The sequence below is a fragment of the Mirounga leonina genome, unplaced genomic scaffold, assembly GCF_011800145.1.
Source record: "Mirounga leonina isolate KUSES-001 unplaced genomic scaffold, KU_Mleo_1.0 Mir_82, whole genome shotgun sequence".
NCBI lineage: Eukaryota > Metazoa > Chordata > Mammalia > Carnivora > Phocidae > Mirounga > Mirounga leonina.
In genome coordinates, this window is record NW_023270825.1 from 47,354,023 (window position 1) to 47,380,416 (window position 26,394).

At 36.5% G+C, this 26,394-nt stretch overlaps 1 protein-coding gene across 1 annotated transcript in view; it reads right to left on the reverse strand.

Annotated features, from left to right (window-relative positions):
- Positions 1 to 409: 409 nt before the first annotated feature.
- ATL1 (atlastin GTPase 1) overlaps positions 410 to 26,394 on the reverse strand; it is an 81,308-nt gene continuing 55,323 nt past the window's right edge. The window contains exons 8-14 of the mRNA XM_034992440.1: positions 13,958 to 14,050; positions 12,739 to 12,877; positions 7,989 to 8,116; positions 6,847 to 6,903; positions 5,907 to 5,978; positions 4,025 to 4,456; positions 410 to 843 (exon numbers count right to left, since the gene is read on the reverse strand). Coding sequence (XP_034848331.1) covers positions 733 to 843; positions 4,025 to 4,456; positions 5,907 to 5,978; positions 6,847 to 6,903; positions 7,989 to 8,116; positions 12,739 to 12,877; positions 13,958 to 14,050 — 1,032 coding nt within the window. The 3' untranslated portion in view covers positions 410 to 732. The remainder of the gene's footprint in view (positions 844 to 4,024; positions 4,457 to 5,906; positions 5,979 to 6,846; positions 6,904 to 7,988; positions 8,117 to 12,738; positions 12,878 to 13,957; positions 14,051 to 26,394) is intronic.

The following is a 26,394-nucleotide window of genomic DNA, read 5'->3' on the forward strand; positions in this document are numbered from 1 at the left end:
TTTAATATTAGGAACCAGAGTAAACTTTAATAATAGGTCACATGTTAAAAGAATAAACCTATGAAGAATACATTTCTTTGTGTACCAAATGAAAAAATATACAATGCAGTGAAACTCAAGTACATATACAAAGTGATTTTTTGTGCATTTTTGATCAAGAAGTTTATATTCTATATTAAATCATAATATAAAAGAAGCAGTATTTAGTTTTTGATAAAGCAACTGAAAAGCTCTCAAGTGTCTTTAAAAATAAAAGCTCATGGTATATATAAGATGATACAGATTGAATCAAGCCTGTTGAGTTGTTATGCTATGCTTAAATGGATGACTATGTGAAATAATTTAAAAATTCTGTAGAAATTAAATGAGCATATCCAAACAAGGAGTAATATTACTACATGGTTTAATTATAACCCAGTAGTAGAATTTAGTAAATTCAAGCAGAACATGTGTACTGTCATCATAAATAGACAAACACTTTAAATTATAACAGCATATTTGAAGACAAAACTAAGAAACTGTACATGTTAACAAAAATGATATAACCATGCATACATACATCTGCTTATTAAACACTGAAGTAAAAGAACTAAACCATTTTGAAATTTTCAGAGGAGCTTGGTATTTTACTTTGTCCTCACAGAAGCACTTTGAATGTTTGCATGGAGACATAAAACTGAATATTTAACTGACAATTAATTGGTCATGCACCTGTACTTCTAAAAATTTGGATTAAATTTTCTTCTTTTCTGATTGTTCAGTAGATTCTGACTTTGGCGCAGGAAAAGCTTGATGATACAGATGTCTGTGGGTTGCTGCTGCACTGTAAAGCTTGTATAAAGCCTAGAAAGACAAGAATCAAGATTATAATCACAGATGTAAAATTCTTCCTTTTTAGTGTAATTAGTTTATGTACTATATAATTAGCATGCTAAATGTGGAATCTTTATGTCATTAGTCTAAGATATAAATTAATAACTAATAATCTTAGAACTCAAAAATACTTTAGCTTGTCCACTGTATGTTTTTGCTTTTGTGGATTGATCTTTGTGGTGGTAAATGGTTTATTCTCAGAATGCATTTCCTTGGACTTTGCACACCTTTTGGAGCAGGGCTTCCTAAACACTGTGCCCCAGGGGTGTGCTGAGAACTCATATCGTGAATATTACCAGTTTTGGAGGAATTATAGGATCTCATAACTTCTGACTGCCAATAGCTGTTTTATTATACGCAGCTAGGCCACTTGCTGTCCGGGCTTCCTTACAGGTTTTTCAGAATGGAACCATTTTTTTTCCCCATTATTTCTGGATGTGGTCATGCCAGTAAGTACATATGTTGCCCCTCCCCTTGCCACACTGGGATCCTTCATTTAAACATTCTCTTCCCTCCCTTGTTTCCATTATTTGATTTATATCTTATGAAACATTTTTCAGAAGCATTACCTCAGAAAGCCTTTTCTCATAAAGCTCTGGTTGTTCTTTGTGTCTACAGTGTTTGAATCATAGCAATTTTTACATACTGCTTTACATAAGTGTCCATGAATATTTTTGTCCTTTTTCCCCCTCAGTAAATGTCTAAGGTTCATTCCCTCTTCTGATTTTCATATATTGAACCCTCAGTTAAAACCAACTTTTCTGATGTAATTCTGGAGTCTGTGAAGAGTCTGAATATTTTTAAAAGCTTAATATCCTTTAAATAGTAACCAATGCCCAGGAAATTCCATTAATTTTTATCTTTTTGAAGTCTCGATAGCTGTTTTCTTAAGTCTAAATAATGCCATCAGTTCTGTGAATGCACATTGGTGTAAATTGGTATTGTCCTAGATCTATCATAATCCTAACGTTCAACTTAGAAATTTACTTTTTTAATGAATTTGTTTTACTGAATTTTACATAAAATACTTCTCTATTGCTTGTATTAAATGTATCATTGGTATTGATTAGACTAGGACACACTCCAGTTATATGTAACAGCAGAAACTGAGGAAAGAATGATGTGCTATCTCAGTGGTTGTTCCAGATCAGTTTTGCTTCCTGAAGATAATGACCAGAATAACTCTACAGAGATAATTTTTCTTATGTAACAAAGGATTCTTTCCTGCAAGCCCCGGTTCTTACCTCAGAGTTTTGCCCATGTGCAATAGGAGAAATGAACACCAATTTACAGGTCGGTCTGAGGAATGCTAAGAAAGTTACACTTTATACTGGCCTGGAACCTGCTCAGAGTGGTAAAGGTAACTGTCACTCAAAAGCCCGCGTTAAAAACATCTAAAGGTTGTAGCTCCATTTCAATACTCTCTAGTTGTTAGGTTTCCTCAAGATGCATAACTTTTTATTTCACTATGCAGTAGAGCAAAATGCACAATGTTGGAACTTAAGAATTTTAGAATTTTTTACACATTCAGGAAATAAAACAGGATACTCTTGATAATCAACTCTTATGTTTCATATGCAGATCAAATCACATAAAATGTCTGGAATAAATACAGTATTTTAAAACCATGTTAAAAATTCACAGTTAAAATTGTGAATCTTAGAAGAACACAGGAGCAGGTGTCACCAAAGATTTTTTTAAATTTAAATTCAATTGACATACAGTGTATTCGTAGTTTCAGAGGTAGAGTTTAGTGATTCATCCGTTGTATATAACACCCAGTGCTCAGTCCATCACCAAAGACTTTAATCCATGAATGCCTAGTTGGTTTATAAAATACCATAATTTTTATAAATATATAGCTCTCAATTAAAAATTTTAACTTACCTCATTTGTACTTCCCTGTGGCAAAGGCAGTTTAAAAGGGAAAAAAGAAAAGTATATATCCTGCTTCATTAATAGCATTATGATAATTCAACTTCGTTTATAGTATTTCTGAGCATTTAAGAACAAATACTCCTACAGGTTTTTTCAGTTCAGATTACACGTTTTATCTGAATCTTTCGAAGAACCCAATTGTATATTCCCCAGAGGCTTCAGCATCATATTCTAGGAAGGCTTTGGGATTTACCTCAAATAGCCCCTCTTTAGTCTTCTAAGGTTGAGGAGGTGTTTGAGACAGTGGCCCAGAGGATTCAGTTTTTAATTCATTTTTTACCCACAGTACTACCATTAGTTTATCTTAACTAGATTCTTTAAAGGCACATGGTAAATTCATTAGTTAAAATTCCATTTTAAAGAGTATATGTAAGTATAAATGCTGGGAGAATTGTAGCTATTACATGCTACCTGCAGAACATAAGTTCAAAAGTCTTAACTCTAAAAGTTTATGAAGAATCTCAATTTTAGCCTCACTAAATGCCCCTAAATTTTCATGAGGTAACTGAAGACACTTCCAGAATGACAGAGTGAGTTCATGATCGTTCTAGGTGTGTTTATAATTGTCTTCCCTACCCACCCATCATCAATTATTTGAACAGTGGACCACAGTGACCCTGACTCTAGGCTATGGTTAATTGAAACATAAAGGACAACTGACCCATGAGCAGCTGATCCAGAGGCTGACCTGGACTCATGCTGTGGCCCGGTACAAATGCCTAGTTCAGATAGAGACAATCTGAAGTAATCAGATCTTTCTTTTGCTTTTTAGGAGTTTATACTAAAAGAGATAGTGATACAACAACTTACGATAGTGGTTCACATACACAGCCAACGCGAATCAAATGTTAGGTTGTAAGTACGAAATAATCTTCACACATAAACAAGTCACAATCCGCTCAATAAAAACTCAGCTGTGCTTTCTCACACTTCTTTTTAACAGCTTTAACTTTTAGGATAAATAAAAGTAAAAAAACAAAACTGCCTAATCCACAGATATTTGAAGACACTGAAATGTTAACTGGAAACCAGTTACATAGGACTTCACATATTGTATTACAGTTAGTTGTTTGTGTCTGGCCATCTTGACAGATTCTAAAGCTCTTGAAGACTAGGGCCCGAGTCAGGTTCACCTGTTTAGTTCTAACACCTAACATTGTGTCTGATACATAGTGTGCTACAATTAGCTGAAGAGGATTAAAAGTATTCTTACCTGGTCCCACAAGGCTGCAGCCACCTGGTCTATTACAGCTCCCAGCTCTCGGTATTCCCCAGAGTAGCGGATGTATGCCCAGGTGCACAAGGTGATAAGAGTCAGTCCCATTATCATATTGCATAGGCTAGCTATAATGTCCAAACCAATGAATCCAGTCACACCAGCAATCACGTAAGTGATAAAGATGACAACAAACAGTGTGGCTGGGGTACGAGCTGCATGGAAGATATTTTTGCTATCATTGTGCTTGATATACTGGATGTAAAGTTCATCTATTTCACTCTCCAACTGTTGCAGGTAACGCCGGCTAAATTCCTCCCCACCCATCTTCTTCACCCCTCGGAATAGCTTCACAGATTCTTCCTTAAGCGCCAGATGTTTGGCCTGTAGATCATTAGGTGCCAGAAATGGTTTGTCACCACCACAAATCTGTGTCAATAGAGAAGTGCTGTTTATGCAATGCAGAGTAAAATTAGCAACTGTATCACAATCTTCCACTTAGCTAGCTGCATTTGTTAGAACACAATAATCAAAAGGAATTTACATATATGTTTTGTCAGTCCACATCTTTGCACACTCCATATCACGCATGAGTGTAAGTGGGACCAGTATTTTATAGATGACTTATGTAAAGCCATTCTTAATTTTTTTTTTTTGACCTGGGAAAGAATATCCAAGACTTAATCCAAGTTCCTCAAGATGAAAAGGCATGATTCACAGAATGAACCCCAAATCAAATAAACTACTTGTATATATACAAGTTCCTCTGGGAAATTTATTCTAACTCCACTGGAGTCTTTTTGGCCAATGAGGTTTAACTTAATAGCAATGTTATAAAACTCGAAAGTAAAATTAGGAAAAACATGTTCTTTGGCAGTTTCACTGATTTTGTTTGAATGGAGCCCTTTCACAGTATTTCCTTCAATAGACTAAATGGGAGAATATTCAATGTTCTTGGACTACATTTTCAGTTTTTTCAAAAGTTACAAGGGAAATCTCAGTTACCCATATCTTTCACTTTTGTTATTTGATATTTAACTATATAAAGCATACTCTCATTCTAGTTACCCTTTACTTATGTTGTGAACCATTCCTTATACTGTATTTCCCTTGACTCTTGAAATTCCCTCAATTTTGGATGTAATTTATATAACATGATTTTCAGGGGGAAAACCTATCATATTAGTAGATATGTACAATAATTATTAGATTAGCATCCTAATTCAGAACGTTAAAAAGAGGAAATGCAGTATATAGAAATACTGGCCCTTGAAGTTTAATTTCTTTTTTTCCCTAATGGGTTTTTTGGTTTTGTTTTCTGTTTTTCAGAGAGAGTGTGTGTGCTGGAGGGGGGAGCGGAGGGCCAGAGGGAGAAAGAGAGAATCTTAAGCAGATTCTAAAGCTCTTGACCTGAGCCCAAACCAAGAGTCGGATGCTTAATCAACTGAGCCACCCAGGCGCCCTAACGGGTTTTTAGAGTTAAGATAAAAATACTGAAATTGTTGCATGAAGGGAGGTGTAGTGGAGAGGGTAGCACATGTTATTTTAGTCACCAGAGCTTATAAATAGTGGGAAGATGTGGGGAAGGAAGGAAGGAGGGAGGGAGGGAAGGAAGGAAAAGAAAGAAAAAGAAAGGGAAAAGAAAAAATACATCTCTAATGTAAAGAGAACACATTTATGTTTTAAATTGTGCATACATAGTGTTCCTTTCCTAAAAAATATTTTAGGTATACAATAAATAGAAATGTGATATATAAAGGCTGAGAAAGAATAAGTCAAAGCCACTTCTTTGCATGTGTAGACAGTGTAACTTGGAAGAAAAAAAGAATGAGCTCATGGAAGAAATACTGATTTTATTTAAATAGTATTTAATTCTTACCTCTTCCATCTTTTTGTTGTATGTATCCTTGGCAGTTGCCACGGCCGCTAAATTGTTAGCCTCTGCTGTGGCCTTTGGACAAAGTACAAAATGGAATTCATATTTATTAAACCTTCACAGGCAATTCTCATTTCTGAGTATCATGTGCAAGAAATGTACAAGAACACAAGGTCATGAAATAATTTGAAAGTATTCAAGTATTTCCACTACATTTTAAAAAATTCATAAAATTAAAATTTCAAAATACATGTAAGTTTATTCGGTAAGCCATAGTTATAAAAATGAATTTCCATTTGGAAGATTTTTTCCTCTTAAAAAATATTTTTAAGTCTCTCACCAAACGTGGGGGGAAAATCTATAAACCCAAACATATGGGAAATAATACACAGTACATTTTGTATGTATTAATATATATACAAACATGTCTTAAGTTTAAGGACTGATACTGATAGAACAATGTATCACTGGTAACAAAAAGGAATGATTAAGAATTTAATTTTTTTAGATAGGTAAGGAAAAAGCTAGTTTCTCCTGTCTTAAAATGTTTAGTTGTAGAGACCACTTGTTTTAAAACCTGAACCTGCTTTTCTACTTGTTACATGTGTGACCCTAAGCCACAGTATGAGTCTGTTTTCTAAACCAATTTTGTACAAAGAGAATGAAAGCTTTGGTATACAGTGCTTATATGTCAGCACAAGTGAAGCTCCTCTATGTGTACATGAACCTGGTTAGCTGAACACACAAACAGTAGTTAACAGAAAAATAATCTTCCAATAAATCATTCCAATATTTTTATTTGCTGATTTCTGACTGCCAGATTGGAGCCTATCTCTAGCTTAGCATAGCATAAAGCTAAGGAAAGCTTAGCTTTAGTGACAAGTATGTTTTAAAACGTCATGCCTCCTGATTAGTAAATACCTGTAACATGAAAAAAAAATACCTGTAACATGGATTTGGGATGTGGTAATTCTTCACCTTGGTAGATCTTTATATAAGCCTTAAAAAAAAGGAAAGAAAAAGAGAGACTCAGGTTCAAGTAATTCCATTCCATATTTCTCCAATTCTGTTAAATTGTTTTCTAAGCTAAGGTCTTGACAGTTTGGGGAACCATTATCTTTCTCATTTTAATTCCCCCTTTCTTAGTTCTGTTCCTTTTTCGTGAAGTGCCCTTTTCACACAACTCCTCTTGCCAACCCTACCCTTCTTAAAGGCTTAACTCCCTGCCACCTCCTCTAAAACTTTCTCACATCCTTCTGCTAGGAGTAACCTTTCTTTTTCAGTTACTCACGGGCATTTGTACCTGCTGATGTCATAAGCCTTATGGAAGAGATTTCTGTAAGGGTCCTTAATCTCCTGCTAAATGCTAAGCTCTTCCATAGTGTTAGGCACAGTAAGAATTCAAATTTTAGGTAGATAAATAACATCTCATTTATTGCAAAGAGTGATGAAGATAATCACACAGGAGGTATGTGAGAGGATTTTAAGTAACAAAAATGTGAATTTTAAAAATTGGTATTTTAGTCCTTGGAGCATCAATCCACAAATGAGATTGGTAACTGAAATTCCCCCACTGTATGTGGTTGGTTTAAAAAAAAAAAAAGTGTAGTATTCGGTGCTACCTAAGGTAAACAAGTAAATGCAAATTTAAAATAATTCCACTTCAAATCGGCCCTCGGTGCAGAGACAGAAATTGCGGAAGAATTTTCTCCAATAGGAAGGCAAAGTATAGCCCCTTTGAGAACATCTTCAGAATGAAGGTAAAATTCTGTATACCTCATGACTGAAGACTACTACGTGTTATGGACCTCGAGCAACACCTTCTCCCCCAACAAACAAATAGACTTTACCAACTCTTAGATACATTCATACTTCAAAATATATTTCTCTCAAGATAGTTATCTCTTAAGAGTTTTCTTTAAAATTTTAATTTCAGAAAGCAAGCTCCTCTTGGGAGTCTAATGATTTTTTTATTTTTATAGATTCCTCATAACTTTGCTCCCATATTATAGAGTCTATAATTTTTTTGTTTGTTTCAAGTAGGAACTGCATTCTAAAACAATGCTCTAGAAATGAGAGTGATACCTTGAAGTACTCCACCAGACCTCGGCAGGTGATTTTGTTCCCATTGATCTCTTTAATATCTAGGCTCTCAGGACTAAGTAGCCAAGGAATGAGTATTTTCAAGTTTTTGATGAATTCATCATCTATTTCTACAAGTAAAACACATTCATCATTATTTTAAAAATCCAATCCAGTCCTCCATGCCATACAATAAAACATCCTTTGATTTCCTCCATTTCTTCCCCAGTGATAAAGCCTTCCCTCACTTTCCCATCATCTAAACAACTCCTGCAGCTGGCCCACTTTTCTCGGGTTGGTGATCCTCCTTGCCTAAACTTCTACTGCTAGTCTTTACTTCATTACATATTTACTTATCCTCCACCCATAAAATAGCTTTCTTGATGTTAAATGTTAAATATTTTATACCCTATTCACATAACCATTTAAGTATTCCGATGTACTTAAGTTTGTTGGTGGTTTTCTAAATGGGGAAAAGGCCAGATATTTACTGGTTTATAGGATATATTCCCTCCAGAAAATGTTATGCTAAAATTGCTGTTTTTAGTGTACCCACCTTATGAAAAGTATATAGAACTGGGTAAGGTGTGATAACTAGAACTCAAGTTCAGAAGGATAGTGCCGGTGATGCCACCTCTGCTGGTGAAACTCACCAGTACAAATTAACATGGCAAGAGGCGGCCATGGAGGCAAATCAGAGGATGCCTGAGTTGTTCACCTATCATGTTTAGGACATTTGATTACACATTCCCATGTTCTAGCATTAGGCTTAAGCTTAACCTTACATATTTAGCAAAGTAACACAGAAAATACATCTTCAGAGAAGTCTTTTGAACAGTGATAATTTCTGAAATCATTAGTTCAAAAGATACAGAAAAACACAACCTACATAAAAAGCAAGATATGTCCAGAGATTCGATATCTTAAGTAAATGTAGTAACTGCCTATAATTTTTTTCTTTTTTTCCTTTTTTTTGTTATGTTATGTTAATCACCATACATTACATCATTAGTTAACTGCCTATAATTTTTTAAAAATCTGAATTTCAGCAGAGTCACTGAGTTTTCAGGCTTCGGGACTGGTGATTTCTGAGGTCTTAAGAATAAAGATTCAAATTATGTGATTGTGTTTGCATTTTCCTTGTTTGCTATTACAACCCCACTATACACTGAAATACCAATTTACATAAGAATTCATGTTTCTCTTCTCTTGCTTGCTGCTTTTATGAGATGTACGAGCATAATGTTGGAAACCCTTCAGACTTATTTTACTTCATGTTTTGTACACCTCAGAAATTTTAGTGCCCATCTTTTATGAGTACTTGTAGAGGAGTTTATTTAAATGTATTTGCTGTTTGCATTGTACCAATTTTTACTGAAAATTTTTCTTTGTATTGTATTTTGATTTATTCAAAGTTATCTATTCAAATTTCTCATTGTGGTTTGTTTTCTAGTTAGCAATATGCACTAATACTACTGGTGTTTGTATTATGTTACCACATTCCGTGTTGTGTTTTGCTGCCTGCTGTGCATCTGTATTCACTGATACTAATAGGTTTCTTTTTTGCTATATGACTTTATGGGTTTTTTTTTAGCATTTGTAGAATATTATTATATATCTAGAATGTATGAATTCTTCCTGAATTTCTGTATAAAACAAAAACCTTTCTCATTATAAAACGACTTTAAAATCACTTCCAACACACGTATTTAAATTCCACCCTCCCATTCCCTTATTGGAATGGAACTGGAATGGAATAAGATACACCTGTGTATCTAACACACCAGCAAGTGTGGTAATTATCATTAACGTAACCAGCATATAACCACATATTTGGATTAAAATGTGTTCTGAAGGTGGCATGAGCCACAGTCTTTGTTCTCACTGAGACTGCCAATTTTGGATTCAGAAAGTACGAACCAAATATTCACAACATACACAGGTGGTGAACTCTTGCTAACAATATTAGTTCAGCACAGTAAACACATGACCCAGAACATCTGCGGACCAGATCAATTTACAGAGGTGCACTAACTAGCCCTGGCCCACTGCAAGAATTCAAATAAACGTGTGGGTAGATGATGATTCGGGATGATGTTGTGTTTCCATCATTTCTTCAAATAATTTTTGCCACAAGAGTAAAACTTTGCTAGGAATTCAGGGGCTGGGCCAAAGTGGTTAATCTGTCACAATCACTGGGGACATGATAACATTCTTTATAAGAACTCTGCAGGGCAGATGCACTGGTTTAGCACTGCTGTATAAAGCAACCAAGAAGATATTTTCTCAGGATTACCTTCATCAGAAACACCTTTTTAAAAATCATCACCTTGCAATGGTGTTTGGCTATGCTTCCCGAAGTCTAACTGAAGCTGCTAAGGAAGTATCTCCACAATTTATGATGTGGTTACTGGTCATTCTACATGTGGTACTATAACAGAGAGCAACCTCAAAAAGAAAGGTAACTCTTTGTTAGTTAAAAGATTCACTAAGCCAAAAGAGGTATTCACTGGGCACTTAGAAAGAACTGGTTGAATGTAGCATGAATGAACCTGATCCTTTTGATTTCCTATGTGGGATGTCATTAAATCAATAGTTCATTTGAATCATAGTATCATAAGTTTCATATAATATGAAACATGGTAAGACAATTTCAATAATGTGAAGGACCATGAACAATATAGTAATTATAACAATTATTACTATTGGTAGTGAGCTAGAAAGTTATTTCTACAAGTCTGTGAAAGAGTATGTGAGAATTATCATCAAAGAACAATTTTTGCACAACTGTTTATTCAGAGACATTTCTTCCCTAGAGGAAGAAAGTTATTCAGATGCCAACCCTCTGGAAAACAGGACAGCCAGTGGACAAGACATCCTGGATAGAAACCACATCAACTTATAAGATTCAAAATGGGATGGAAAAACAATGTGGACAGCTGACTTTCAAAACTGCCCAAGGAGAAACTGAGACTAAGTAGAACATTTTGGCAAACACAGAGATACAGCAGGAGTCCTATAAAGCCTCATCAAAATGCAACTTTGATGGGCACCTGAAGCTGCTTTTCATTTCTTTTTCTCTCAGGCTAACCACTTTGGTAAACTCATAATTTTGGGGTGCCTGTAAAGCAGTTGTGTGGGTTAATATATGTTTAGACATGTGAGTAAAATTTGATGGGAAACAAATCCATTAAAAAATGCAGTTATATATCTGTGTGATTTGTCTTAAATTCTCTCCCTGAGCTCTTCCACTGCACAATGTGTCAGTTAATTTAAGAACTGTAGCTGTATACTACAAGAACAGAACAGCCAGAGTACTCTTTTGTCCCAATAAAGGACTGTTGTTGAAGGCCTGCCCCTCCCCGGCCTGGTTACGACTCCCCAACTCCAGAGAAGAAAGAGGGGCCTTGTGGGAGCCCTCTCTTTATGTCATTTACTCAAAACACACCGAAGGCATTAGGTAAATACACAGTATCAAGAGGTCTGTGCTCATTGGTGGGCTGGAATTCATAAGTGATAGTGAAATGAAAGAATCCTGCCGTTCATGCATTAATATGTACCTACTGCTATCTGTTCTGTTTATATAAAGATCATTTAAAACATGGAAGAAATAATGCTGATGATTGAGATACTTGGGATTCTATTTATGATACTGTCATAGTTGAATAGAGGGCATCTGAGTATAAATGCCATGGATACAGGGGGAAAAATAGGTTTGCTTTTCAAAGCTGCCAGTTCCATAAAGGTGGATAGATGTTACGTTGTTCTTTTTTAAGAGGAATGTTAAGGCCCTTTGCGAAGAGCTGTGCTGGAAAGCTTGTTACGGCACCGCCTCATCAACCCTGGCACAATGCAGAATGACAACAGTAAGTTAAATGTGGGAGCTCAGTGGCGCGGGTACTCACTGCCAGGCTTATAAGTAAAAAAAGTCAGAAATGTCTTTGGACTACTTTGTATTAATTACAAAGCAAATATCTAAAGACCTGGTGATTATTTATGAGGAAATACTCACTTCTGTTTCTTCAGACCCCTACGTCCACCCCATCCCATCCCTTTTTCTAACAAGTTGGGTTGCTTTGGAATCTTAAAATGTGAGTAATGCCTCTGTTTGACAAGCAAACACTATTATTATACTATTAGTATACATTATTTCAAAAACACTCTAGTGCTTTTGGGTTTTTCAGAAACTGGTCCTCATTCAGAAGATTTCATTTTTAGTGAAGCTTTTAATAATTTATAATTAAATTCTTCAGTAGCTTTTTTAAAGAACTTGAGTTCAGAACTATGCAATGTTTCTTTCGATCTCTAGTTATATAACTTATAACAATAATTATATAACATAGCATTTGAATAATATAGACATCTGTTTTTCTCCTCTAATGTAAGTAAGGAAAATTTAACAGGAAGACATTAAGGAGCATTTCTCAATGCACAGAGGTGAGCAGGAACCTCTGTGAAAAGGGGAGAGTCACTGCCTCCCAGGTGAACACAGGATTTTGCCTATTTTCTCCGTGTATGTATTCAGTACCCATAGAATCCTACAGTTCATCAAGGGGTTGTGCTCCAGCACCAGCCCAGGACTCCCAGTTATCTTGACAATTTTTAACCATTAGCCTCACATAAGTGGATAACCTAAATTAGCAGCTGTAAGCTCAGTAGATAAAATGACAATTTTATAACCAGGATAAGTAATGTAAACATATTCATTAAAAGACAAAATAAATAAAATCTTAAAAAAAAAAAAAAGACAAACCTTTCAGTTTTCCATCAAAGTTTGGATTGGTAGCTACTTTTAAGCCAGGATGAGGTAGCAGAAAACAGGAGATTTTGGTGAAACAGGAATGGATGTGTTTTCGAACATTCTGTAGTTCTTCGTGCTGGTTCCCTGAGACCTGCAGCAAATCATTCTAAAGTTTAAACTACTTTCATCATAAACTGAACTCCAAAAGAATTCTGTGACATCTTCTATTTGCTGTGTCTGTCTGGTCCCACAATGATAAAAATGACATGATAGGACTGGTACTAAAGAAAAAATAGTGTTGGGTGAAGGGCCATATCTAAGTATAGCATACATATGGCATTATTTTTAGAATTAACAAATGTTTACTCTTATGCTAACTCAGATGGGCCTTCCCATTTTTTTAGTACAAATTAATGGGGTTTTATTCTAGCTAGTTCTTACAAATTCCACTTTTAATTCAAGTACTCATAGGAAACATGAATAGATCATAAGATATTCCTACCTTCTTTTCAGGAGATACTCGACAGCCTCTTGTCACCTGGTAGGTATACATTTAAATTCTAGAAAGGCATCTGAATAATTGGGTATTTATAAGCTAAATTGTCCCCATTTTTTCAAATGTATTTCACAGTTAGTTAATAGTACAACTACCCTAAAAGTAATTATAAACCTAAAAAGATAAGCTGAGATCCTGATTATCAAGAAACCTTACTTAATCTTGATTTAAAAATTTTTCTCAATATTTATTTGTTGTGATATCTGTCCATTGTAAACAATTCATCCAATATTAAACTATCCTGACATCGAAAATGGAGAATCCTCTAATTTCACTTCTGTGAACTATTAGCAAAATGTTCTAAGACTGACTTTGGGGATTTCAAAATGAGATATTTCTGTTAAATTGACTTTTAAACCTCTACTAAAACATGACTCCAGATTTTTGTACTGTCAGCCTTGAATGGACTTAATTATTCAAATTAACAGGTTTATCACCAGGAATAAATCACTGTTTTGTAAATACCTACAAAAGAATTATCTGTATCATAATTATTGATGATATTTAAAACTGTAACTCTGAAAGTATCGTATTAAATACCAGTCTTTGTGCGTAGAGACACTAGAAGGGTCACATAAGAATATATCTAATAAGTATCCATTCCGCAAGTCATTGCAACAAAAGTAATTCTATTCACTACTGGTGAAATTTCATGCACCTGAATATCTAACAAACCTTGAGGCGTTTCTCCAAGAATTTGGAGCCACCGTCAGCTCCGTATGAAAACTCGTATGGGAAACTCCAATCCCGAACAAGAAAGATCAGACTCTAAGAAACAGTAAGAAGAAAGGATTGATAAGGGGACTCTAAATGGCCTCCCTGGGCCTTATGTGGAAACCAATTAAACACTGTTATCATCATTTGGATGGAGTTCTACACCACACTGGAGAATTATAAAAGCAAACATGAAACCTTTGAAAGTTTCTGAGCAATCTCTTCCCTATGAGATCATCCTTCCTGTTCCCATAAGTGAAAAGAGAAAGCTGCCCCCAAACTCACTGTAGTCACACAGAGCCATTAAGCCTGTCTGAGGGCACCTCGTCTCTTATCTCTTGGTGGCGTGCATTCACCTTGGCAATTTGGGGACAACTTCTTATGAAGACTCAAGTTTTATCATCTCTTTAAATATTTTTCCTTTATTACATTTGTCCCATTCTCTTCTTCAGAGGCTCTCAGTATACATACACGGTATGCAGGCGGGTAGGAATCCAGGTTTTATGGGGCCCAAAGCTTATAAAATCTGTTGGGGGGAGGGCTCAATAGGAAAAAGAATACATAATTGGGCTTGAAAGTGAACATTTATTTAGAATGAGAAAGATAACAAATTACAAATTAATAAAAAGCTGACGAATATGCAAACACATAAATCCAGAAAAAAAAAAAACTAACACATCTTTGTAATAATTTTTTTCCTACTGTTTTTGGCTGCAAATGATTTGATCACTTCATCGTATGATGATTTCAAAATACTCTGATAGAAAGCTAATTCAATCTGTCCTCTAACAAGGCCACATTCTTTATCATAAAAAATTATTATTATTTTTTAAAGATTTTATTTATTTGACAGAGACACAGCGAGAGAGGGAATATAAGCAGGGGGAGGGGTAGAGAGAGAGGGAGAAGCAGACCTTCCTCCGCTGAGCAGGGAGCCCAACGCGGGAGTCCATCCCAGGACCCTGGGATTATGACCTGAGCCAAAGGCAGACGCTGAATGACTGAGCCACCCAGGCGCCCATAAAAAATATTATTGATAGTTTAGAAATGTTTCCATTTCAAAACTTATTTGTAATACCATGTACATTTTTAGTTTCCTCATCTGTCAAGTACGGATATTAATGGAACCCACCTCACAGGACTACTAAGTGACATATGTATAAGGCATCTCTGGAAGGGTGCCTGCACATAGTGCTGTGTTAGCGATCTGATTTTTAATTTAATGGCCACATATTTTAGCAAATGGATAGACCATAGTTTATTTTGCCATTATCCTAGATGTTTTCCAGTTTTTCTATTATTCTAAGAAATGCACTGATAAACATCCTTGAAGCTGAATATTTGTTCACATGCAGAAGGACTGGATTTTATCAGGGACTGCGTTTCCAAAATTAGAACAATCATTAGAATTATTTGGGAAGCTTTTAAAAGTATAGAATTCTTGGGCCCCACCCCAGACCTCTTGAAACCAAAGTAATAGTAGTTTTCCTTTAAGTGCTTATTATATGCCAACCACAGTGCCAGGAATTATACACATGATATTTTATGCATTCCTGAAACAGCCAAGAGACAGGTTACAATTTATGATTCTTTTCAGAAGAGATCATCTAAAAAGCCCCGCCACCTGACATTAAGGACTTGGCCAAAGGCACAAAGAGATGGAACAGCTCTGGGCTGTTTAACCCCGGGCTACTTCAAAACCCCTGCAGCACTGGCTCAACAGGAGCATCAAACATGCACCGTAGTTTACAGTCTGATGTCTGCTAAAAGCATGCTTTTTAAAAAAAAACATTATTGGGGCGCCTGGGTGGCTCAGTTGGTTAAGCGACTGCCTTCGGCTCAGGTCATGATCCTGGAGTCCCGGGATCGAGTCCCGCATCGGGCTCCCTGCTCGGCGGGGAGTCTGCTTCTCTCTCTGACCCTCCTCCCTCTCATTCTCTCTCTCTCAAATAAATAAATAAAATCTTTAAAAAAATAAAAAAAATAAAAAATAAAATAAAAAAAACATTATTTATTTTAGAGAGAATGAAAGAGAGAGAGAAAGCACGAGTGGAAGGGCAGAGGAAGAGGGAGAAAGATTCCCAAGCAGACTCTGCTGAGCATGGAGCCAGATGTGGGGCTTGATCTCAGGACCCTGAGATCACGACCTGAGCTAAAACCAAGAGTTGAACACTTAACCGACTGCGCCACCCAGGCGCCCCTAAAAGCATGCTTGCATTTATTTATTTATTATTTATTTATTTATTTATCTATTTATTTATTTGATTTTATTTATTTGACAGAGACACAGCGAGAGAGGGAACACAAGCAGGGGGAGTGGGAGAGGGAGAAGCAGGCTTCCCGCCGAGCAGGGAGCCCGATGTGGGGCTCAATCCCAGAAACTTGGGATCATGACCTGAGCCGAAGGCAGATGCTTAATGACTGAGCCACACAGGCGCCCCTAAAAGCATGCTTTTATATAATTAAGAGATACTTCAAATTTTAGTTTCTGAAAAAATGTAGGAAATTGAGGAAAAAACCAGTAGTTTTTATGAAATTAGCTATCTTCAAATGATCTAAAAGTTCTATACCTTCTGAGCTTCTAACTGAATCTTTATTTTAGTCTTACTTATTAAAATGTCTTGATATGCCTTTTTAAAAAAGATTTTGTTTATTTATTTGAGAGAGAGAGCATGAGGTAGGAGAGCAGAAGGAGAGAAGCAGACTCAGCACTGAGTGGGCAGCCCAATGTGGGGCTCAAACCCGGGACTCTGAAATCATGACCTGAGCCAAAGTCAGACACCCAACTGATTGAACCACCCAGGCGCTTTTGTTGATATGTCTCTTAATTCTCTTTTAATCTCTAGGTTCTTCCTCCATTTCTTCTTTTCCCTTACAGTTTATCTATTAAAGAACCTAGGACTTTGACCTGTAAAGATTCCTATAACCCGGACCTTGCTGACTGCATATTCACAGGCAGTTCAACATGCTCTTCTGTCCTCTGGATTTTCTGCAAATTGGCAGCTGGGTACAGAACCTTGATTTCAGGTCATATTTTTTTGGTGGAGTGCTCTTCTATCAGGAGGCACACAGTTTATGATTCTCTCTCCTTTGGTGAAATTATGTCATCTTTGCTTATCTGAAGTTCATTTGTCAGTAGCTTTCTCATTAAAGGCTCATAAAAACAATATTCTTTGCATCCTTACATGTTGATAAGTTTGTGACCAGTTATAACAGTTGTGACTTTCTATTTGAAAGTCAGTTTTGCTGAATATAAAATCCTTGGCTCACGTCTTCTCTCCTGAAACCAGGGGCACTTCTGGGTTTGCACTACGGATTTTTAAAATTTATTTTATTTTATTTATTTATTTAGTGTGTGTGTGTGTGTGTGTGTGTGTATTTTCTGGGGAAAGGAGAGATTCTTTTGGAGAGGAGAGTTTAAAAATACCGCTGGGGCACGTGGCTGGCTCAGTCAGTACAGCATGTGACTCGATCTCGGGGGGCTGTGAGTTCGAGCCCCACTTCAGGTGTAGACATTACTTAAAAATAAAATCTTAAAAAAAAAAAATCCCTATCCACTATCTTAAACAGTCCACTGCCTTTAAAAGATGCCCATTTTTGTCAAAATGAAACATAATAATTTTATAATTCAGAACATTTCTAGCTAAAATATATTATTTTGAAAACAGAGATTAGCTAGGAAGCAATTTTTGAAAAATAGAGGTTCATGAACCAGGATAAATGAAACCAAGTACGTGGATTTGGCTATATTTTGCATTTTTCTTGGAGAATTTTAGTTTCATTTGGTGATTTTCACTGGGCATCTTCCGACTTAGGGAGATATAATAAGATATATTAAGGACCATGTGTAGCATAGGATCAAACATGAAATCTTATTTTCTGAAATCAGTAATCTATATTCTAGCTATCCATCTATCTACAGTATCAAATTCCCAAGTTCTCTGCTTAATGCTCCCATCCAGAGATGTGCTGGTAAACTTGCTCTCCCAGAACAACAAAATGCCCTGATTTTGTAGCATTTGACCATTTCTGTGGTGTAAATATGCCATCATGGCTGATTTCAAGCTACTAGCAATTTAATAGTTGGCTTATATAATTCCTGACCAGTTACTAATTAGTTCTCATGAACTGGTAGAAGCCAGCTATAGCACACCCACCGGCCCCATCCCCTCCCAAGATAATTTGCTTTATATTTAAAATGTATGGAATTCTATGAATCTCAGTCCTTATGTCAAAGTCATCAGTTTTTCCACAATGCTGAATCTTGATTTGTTCATACATTCGGGTAGAGATAAAAAAAGATATAAATTATCCTAATTTGTTCAGATAAAAATATTTGAAGTCATAAATACTTTTTTTTTTTTTTTAAAGATTTTATTTATTTATTTGAGACAGAGAGAATGGGAGACAGAGAGCACATGAGAGGGGGTAGGGTCAGAGGCAGAAGCAGGCTCCCTGCCGAGCAGGGAGCCTGATGCGGGACTCGATCCAGGGACTCCAGGATCATGACCTGAGCCGAAGGCAGTCGCTTAACCGACTGAGCCACCCAGGCGCCCCATAAATACTTTTTTTAATGAATTAATTCCAGTCAGCAAATGGGGCAAATAATGGGACCTATGCTGTGCATATCCCACCAACAATCACATATATTTTTCTTAGTCATCAAAAACATTATAACCTTTGTTAACTTCCCTTTGGGGGCTATATCCTCCAGGAAATTATTCAAAAGGATGTTATAGCACTACGATGAGTGACAGTGAAAAACTGAGAAAAAATCCAAATGCTCAACAGCAGGAAAATGGTTACTCAATTTATGGCATATTAATATGATAACATATTAATAGCTATTAATATTACAAATACATGGAATATATAAATACATGTGTTGATTATGTTAGGATAAAAACTTATATGAAATAATGTTATTAGCAATATAATGCTAAATTTATGAGCACCTCCATTACAAATATGTGAAAAAAACTCCCAAACTCCCAGGAATAGACTAACTGTTCTAGAGCCTTAGAGCCAGTAAATGACTGAGCTGGTTTTTAACCACTTAATCAATCTATTTCAGTTCTAATTTCAGTTTCAGATAACAACTAAACACAGTTTAGAACTTGTTTTAAACCCATCTAACTAAGTACAACTCCAATCAACAGCCCACTGAACGTCAACCGATCAGTGACAGCCTCATACTTTAAAAGTCAGTTAAGTAGTGCAAGATTCACTCCAGAAAATTCACTAAGGCTGATGTCAACCCATTTCTCACCTCTATAGCCAGCAAAAAACATACTTCTGGGGGCGCCTGGGTGGCTCAGTTGGTTAAGCGACTGCCTTCGGCTCAGGTCATGATCCTGGAGACCCAGAATCGAGTCCCGCATCGGGCTCCCTGCTCGGCAGGGAGTCTGCTTCTCCCTCTGACCCTCCCCCCTCTCATGCTCTCTCTCTCAAATAAATAAATAAAATCTTAAAAAAAAAATACTTCTGTATTCAACAACAAAAATTTTAAAATCAACATCAACCCATTCCTGCCTCTGTAAACCACATAACTTCAAAACAAATTCCTAAACCTTATATATAATTGTTAGTTTGCTTTGCTCAGTGAGACTAAGCCTCACCAGCATCTCTCTTGTACTTAATAAAGTAATAAATTCAGTTTTGGTTTTTGTATTAGATTTTGAGTGATGGTCTCATCCTTTGACAGTTCTGGAAGTCCCTCACTTCGCAGCAGTCACCTCAGACTAAGGTGAATTCTCCTTGTCCCTTGTTCCAAAATCCCATTTGTCCTTCAAATTTATTTCCAGTTGAATGTGCCTCAACAATTATCTGATTTAAGTTCTGATTTGTTTCATTGAGCTTTTGTCACTGATTCATTTATCCTAGGATTTTTGTTATAAAGACCCAATAGGTCTTCCTATAAGGTCATCAGTTCTAAGTCTTTGTATAGGACAATTCATTCTTTAGTTTTGGAAGCGTACTCATTTGATAAGTAATTAGACCTAATTTTTGTATAAGGTTATTAGAACTTTTGGTTTGGAGGTATACCATTCAGTAAATATTTTTGCTATTAGCCTCTTTATGCTTTTGCTGCTTGCTTTGCCTTCTTTTGCTCGACAATTCATACAAAGTGTCGTCTCATGTATTTTTCCTTTGTCTTGAATTGTCTTGTGTTGCTGAAAGTATAGGGAAGTGGTCCAGAAAGAACAGATAAAGGCATAAATTTAGTAAGTCTCCAGACCAATCAAGATGCCCCAAAGACTAATGATTGGAGGCCTGTTAAACTGGCAACAAATTTACACAAAAGTAATTAGTCAAACTTAGCCTTGGAAGCCCTACAAAACTTTTAAGGGGACACTCAATCCTGTCAATTTGTGAGTCACTGTGCTTAGTCCATAACACAGGATCAATGACTATTAGATTATTGATTATACAGCACTGTCCTGAACTCTGCTCGCTTGAGGAACCAAGCTATTTTTCAGAGCACACACTTTTGACCAACTTGTTACAGGCTTGTATATATCAAAGCTGGACCCTCCTGCTGGAAAAATGTCTGCTTTCTATTTGTATTGCACTATAATCCTAATTATTGCACTTAGAAGAATAAATGACGTTTTCAAAAAAAATCAGAATAACAGTGGTCATTATGGTGATCTTTGTACATGTCAAAATAAATAACTAATACAGTTAAGGGGAGCTCTATAAAAATTAAGAGATATAATATCAAACACTCATTAGTTAGCTTCTTTAATTAGTAAACTGTGACCTCAAAACAAAAGGCTGAATCTAAGATCGCATCTCTCAATTTGACTCTCTTACCTTCTGAGATACCTTGTATCTCTTTCAGTTTTATCTTCACCACTCACTTCACCCCTTCAATCCCTTCTGCTCCTTCCCCTGACCCCCTAAATGATTTCCGCAGGACTTTTTGCAGAAAGGGACTGGCCACGTTGCCCCAAACAACATCAAATTGCTAAACCGGAAGGCTCTATAAAAGCTGAATTTAAACCCTGGTCTAGAGTTGAGTTTCAAGGAATTTCTTTAACCCAAGAACACAGAAATTCGCTGCATAATTTAGGATTTTGTTAGATACTTACTGACCTGAATTATCAGTCCTGTTCCAACTAGTTCACTTAATTGTTAGTCCCTCAGATGGGAAAAAAAATGGTTAAGAGCAGTAGGGTAAAAAAAGACCAGGAGAACATTTAAACAACCCAGCTCTTCAAAATAATAATAATAATAATAATAATAATAATAATAAATTAAAACATTTTAATAGTCTTTAGAAGGCAAGAAAAATAGACAAAACACCACATAAGGCCATTTCAGAAGACTTTCTCTTAGAGATTAATGAGCCAAAGATTCAAAGTTGTAGACAAAATAAAGATCAATTATAGGAAATGTTATAAATAGACTTTAGGAATTTTCAAACAATCTTCTGGGGATCTAGCTAAAGTAAATGGAACCTGTCTTCTCTTTTTTAAATGGGCTCAAACATAAAATACAGGAATCAGAAGAAAAAAGCTTGAATGAAAAATCGTCGATTTAAAAATCTCCAATATATAGGTGACTTTTCAGAGGGGCTTGAATACTCAGCAAAGTAGAAATCAAAACAAATCTGTGGCCCTCCAGGTAAAAAAAGACCAAAATATCCTCTATTCTCTAGGAATCAGGAACCTACCCATAGCGACACCTATAGACATAGCAAGCAAAAAATCCACTTGAAGAACCAATGTCCTTTATGGGCTAAAAATACCAACAATGTGTATGACTCTAAAGAGACTGAAGGGAGGACGCCTGGGTGGCTCAGTTGGTTAAGCATCTGCCTTCGCCTCAGGGTCATGATCCCAGGGTGTTGGAATCAAGTCCTTGCATCGGGCTCCTTGCTCAGGAGGGAGCCTGCTTCTTCCTCTGCCTGCCGCTCCCCCTGCTTTGCTCTCTCTCTCTCTGACAAATAAATAAAATCTTTAAAAAAAGAGACTGAAGAATCTCTTTGAGCAAAAATCACCAAGGACATAAGCAGAAAAGTTGGAGAAGAATCTAAAGGAGTCCAGATTAATACCTTCCAAATTACATAAATCTTTTTTTACATATATTAAAAAATTAGGCCAGAGCAGGTATTAAATTACAACATGCACACATCAGTGACTCATCGCCTTTTGCAGCCTATCTCCTGAGCCAGTAGCCAAGGCTTATCCTCTTGCCTCAGAGCAGTTCAGTCTTGTCTAACTACTTGAAGCATCTTCAGACTCTGTACTAGGATCACCTTTAAATCTGATGGTACCATATACAATCTCTATTGCTAACCGAAAACATCTAACGTTTTTCCGTTAGTCTTAACTAACGAAATATGTTATTTTATTCTTTTTGTATCACCGCCCAGCAACTAATACTTTTTTTTTTAGATTTTTTTTATTTGACAGAGAGAGACACAGCGAGAGAGGGAACACAAGCAGGGGTAGTGGGAGAGGGAGAAGCAGGCTTCCCTTGGAGCAGGGAGCCTGATGTGGGGCTCGATCCCAGGACCCTGGGATCATGACCTGAGCCGAAGGCAGACGCCTAACAACTGAGCCACCCAGGTACCCCCCTCCTTTTTTTTTTAAGTAGCTCCACACCCAGCGGGGAGTGCAATGCCGGGCTTGAACTTACAACCCTGAGATCAAGACCTGAGCTGAGCTGAGTCAGATGCTTAACCACTGAGCCACCCAGGTGTCCCTAACAACTAATACTTCCAATTCAGAAACTACTATGCTTACCCACTGAAAGAGAATTTCATGATTGTGTTTTTGCAGTTCAAGAAGGGGCCATGCCCAGTACAAATATTTTGGACTCTCACACCAACTTATGACTTAATACTGTTTATGGATCTTATCTTAAAAATGTAAAGAGGTAATACTAGGATGGATATGTAATAGCTATACCAGATCTTGAATCCAGGTCTTTCAATTTCAAGTCCAATGGATTTACTTATATGCAAACTATATACAATCCCAAATAGGTATATGACAGCATAATTAGCAAACATTAATTGAACATCTGCTGTATAAACTTAGGTGTACTAGACTAAAAAAAGCAAACTACAAAGCTCCTGCTCTTAAGGTATTTATAATTTAGTGAGATGGGATGTGCACATTCAAATCTAAGACTACAAGATATAGCTGAGTAAGTGCCTAGGATTAGGGGGAGGAAGAGAAGCACTGAAGAGTGGTGGAGTGCCGGGGTGTTGAGCCTGTGGCCTACCTATGAACGTAGGTTGATGAGCAGCTCTGCAATTTAAAGAGATTACGTGACCAGGGACAAGTTTGTCAACTACTCTGTGCCTTAGTGTTTCCTCATCAGTTAAAAAAGAGAAAGAGTAAAGAAGGAACATTATTATTTATTTTTATATAACTATAGTGAGTGTCATTTGAATAATGTAAGAAACATACTTAGAACAGTGCCTGGCACAAATAATGTAAGAAACATACTTAGAACAGTGCCTGGCACAAATAAATGCTCAATAAATTATTCTTGTTATACAAGTCTTCTAGACATTTCAGGTACCTAAATGTGGACATTGGGAGAATCCTGCTGTATACCACTGATCTGCTTCTACGTGGCCAGATGAATATTTATTCTGATTCGTACAGCTTTCGGATCACCCAAATTACTCTCTGGACAGAACATGGGATAAGGTAGCTTTCTCAGACAGTTGTCCTTTTTCTCAGCCCCACCATCGTATCTTTTCCTTTAATTTACAGCCCAACCAGGCAAACAACAGCCTTTCATTTTCTCAGTGAAGTCATGTATTTCTCTGGTATGACTTGGTAGTTACAGTCATCATAGATTTTTGACCAAGAATATTTTACTTTAAAGTGGTTGAAATCACTATCAAAGAATTTATTCTGTAGATGAACATTTTTAAATCATAGGAATAAAGGATCCTTAAATATAATTAAGTAAACCAGAGTAAAATAATTCCCAATTTTCCATATGTAGGCCCAATCTGAATGAGAAATTGTGAGAAACAGGAGGTTTATCCTAATACAACAATATATTATTATATGCCTCCTCTATTGTTATTTTCTACCAATCTTCAGTTTAACCATAACACTGGCGTGGACTGAGCTGCTCACTAATAATTACATCTCCACCAAAAGAAACATGAAAAGTTGAGTTTCATCTTATCTCACAAAGAGGATTCAAATCTTTTTCTCCCCCAGCTTCACTGAAATACAATTGACATACCACATTGTGTATGTTTAAGGTCTACACCATGATGATGACATACATATACATTGTGAAACGGTTACCACAATAAGGTTAGCTAACATATCCATCACCTCACATACTTATCATTTGTGTGTGTGGGTGTGGGTGTAGTGAGTCAAATCTGTTTCTAAGGCCTAGGGTGTTTGGAGGGCCTTTAAGCATATGAAAATGGTTCATAAAAATGCTATGGGAGAAAACTGGGATGAGTTAATTAATCCAGAAGGTGAAGTACTTAACACTAAGGAGGTGAAAGAGCAGAGAATAAATGTAAGTATACCTAAAATATGTGCTGAGGAATGAAATAAATCTTCTAAGAAAAGAGAATTAAAGTTTGTGTGCAGGAAGGTTTTTTTAGGGTTTAATCCTTCTTTTCTTCCTATTACAGGTAAAACTTGTTACTAAGCTCTTGTACATACAAATGTACATACAAATGCACATAGACACAGCATCCCATTTCTCTGTTACCAGAAGCTCCCCTCCCATAGATGCCCTCTGCCAGGGTGTGCCCAGCGGCTAATTCAGTCCTCAAATGTTACGTCTTGCTCTGGGTTCTACTTCCCGAGTGTGCTAAATACAGGCTCACAAGGAGCAGTTGTTAAAGTTTGAGGAATTTCACAAGTCAGTTGACATCACGGTTGCAGCTTGAAATCAGCCCTCGTAAACGTATTTGTACCTCAGAAATCAGTAAATGCTTTCAAATCAGGACCACCTCCTCCCTCCTCGCCAGCCAGCTGTAAACATTTATCAGCACACCACTGGCTAAACTTTACACTTCAGTACTGCTTTTAAACTGAATTCACTTCCCTTTTAGTTCTCTTCTTAAAAAGTTTTTAGTAATACAACAGATACTTTGTTAGCTTGATATAAATTGGCTTTTGATACAAGAATCAAATTAATCTGTTAATTTAGCTATTCACTTCATTGACTAACTGCCCTCCCTTTTCCTGCCTGTGATAGATCTTGTTCATTATTTACAATTTCACCGCTTCAGAGGTAAGAATTCTTCTATTTTAAGTTTGTTAAATTTAGTTTTGAGTACAAATTATTATTTTTTAAATTTCATTACCTCTCATCTTAGTCTCTCAGGCAATGTTTAAAATTTCTTCTCCACACTTTATCCAAATAAATAAAGCTGTTGTCTTCTGAGATAGAGGAAGAGGTTAGAAGTGATGACCTCTCAAAACAGCTTGTGAATTAACTGAACTTTGATTTAAAAGTTATTTTATATTTGAACTTTTTCTCTTGAGACTTTTTCTAATTTAAATGTGAATTATTCTGTAGGCAGTAAGCTCATTAACATTGCTCTTAACGATGTTTTTAAAAAAAATGTGAATTAGGGCGCCTGAGTGGCTCAGTCGGTTAAGCGTCCTGGGATCGAGCCCTGCATCGGGCTCCCTGCTCAGTGGAGAGTCTGCTTCTCCCTCTGCACTCCATCCCATCCCGCCCCCTCCCCACTCCTGCACACTCGCTCGATATCTCTCTCACAAAAATAAACAAAATCTTAAAAAAAAAGGTAAAATAAAAAATGTGAATTATCTGCTGATATCTTAAACATTCTGAAATCTGAATACATTAGCATATTACCTTTTAATTTCATGATGTATAGAATTTGGTTGCATTTTAAATATTATTAAATATCTTTGGAAGCCACTTTTGTTATTTAATGACATTCTCATTTCAATTTCAGATACTTTGATTTACAGGTGCCAACTTGTTTAGGAGTCATTGACTCATTCAGTCAAAACTTTTTTTCAGGATGCCTGGGTGGCTCAGTCGGTTAGGTGGCTGCCTTCAGCTTAGGTCATGATCCCAGGGTCCTGGGATTGAGCCCCGCACCGGGCTCCTTGCTGGGATTGAGCCCCGCATCGGGCTCCTTGCTATGTGGGGAGCCTGCTTCTCCCTCTGCCTACTGTTCCTCCTGCTTGTGCTCTCTCTGACAAATAAATAAAAAACAAAACAAAACCAAAAACTTTTTCTCACTGACATTTCAAAATGCCACCAGTTTGCCAACAAGTGATAATCTCTTAAAGTTTTTTTCTATTGTTTGTTCTCAATTCATTATTATTATTATTATTTTACCAAAAGCAGTACCTCTCCCTGTGTCTCCCTCCCTTTTCTTTCTTTCTTTCTTTCTTTCTTTCTTTCTTTCT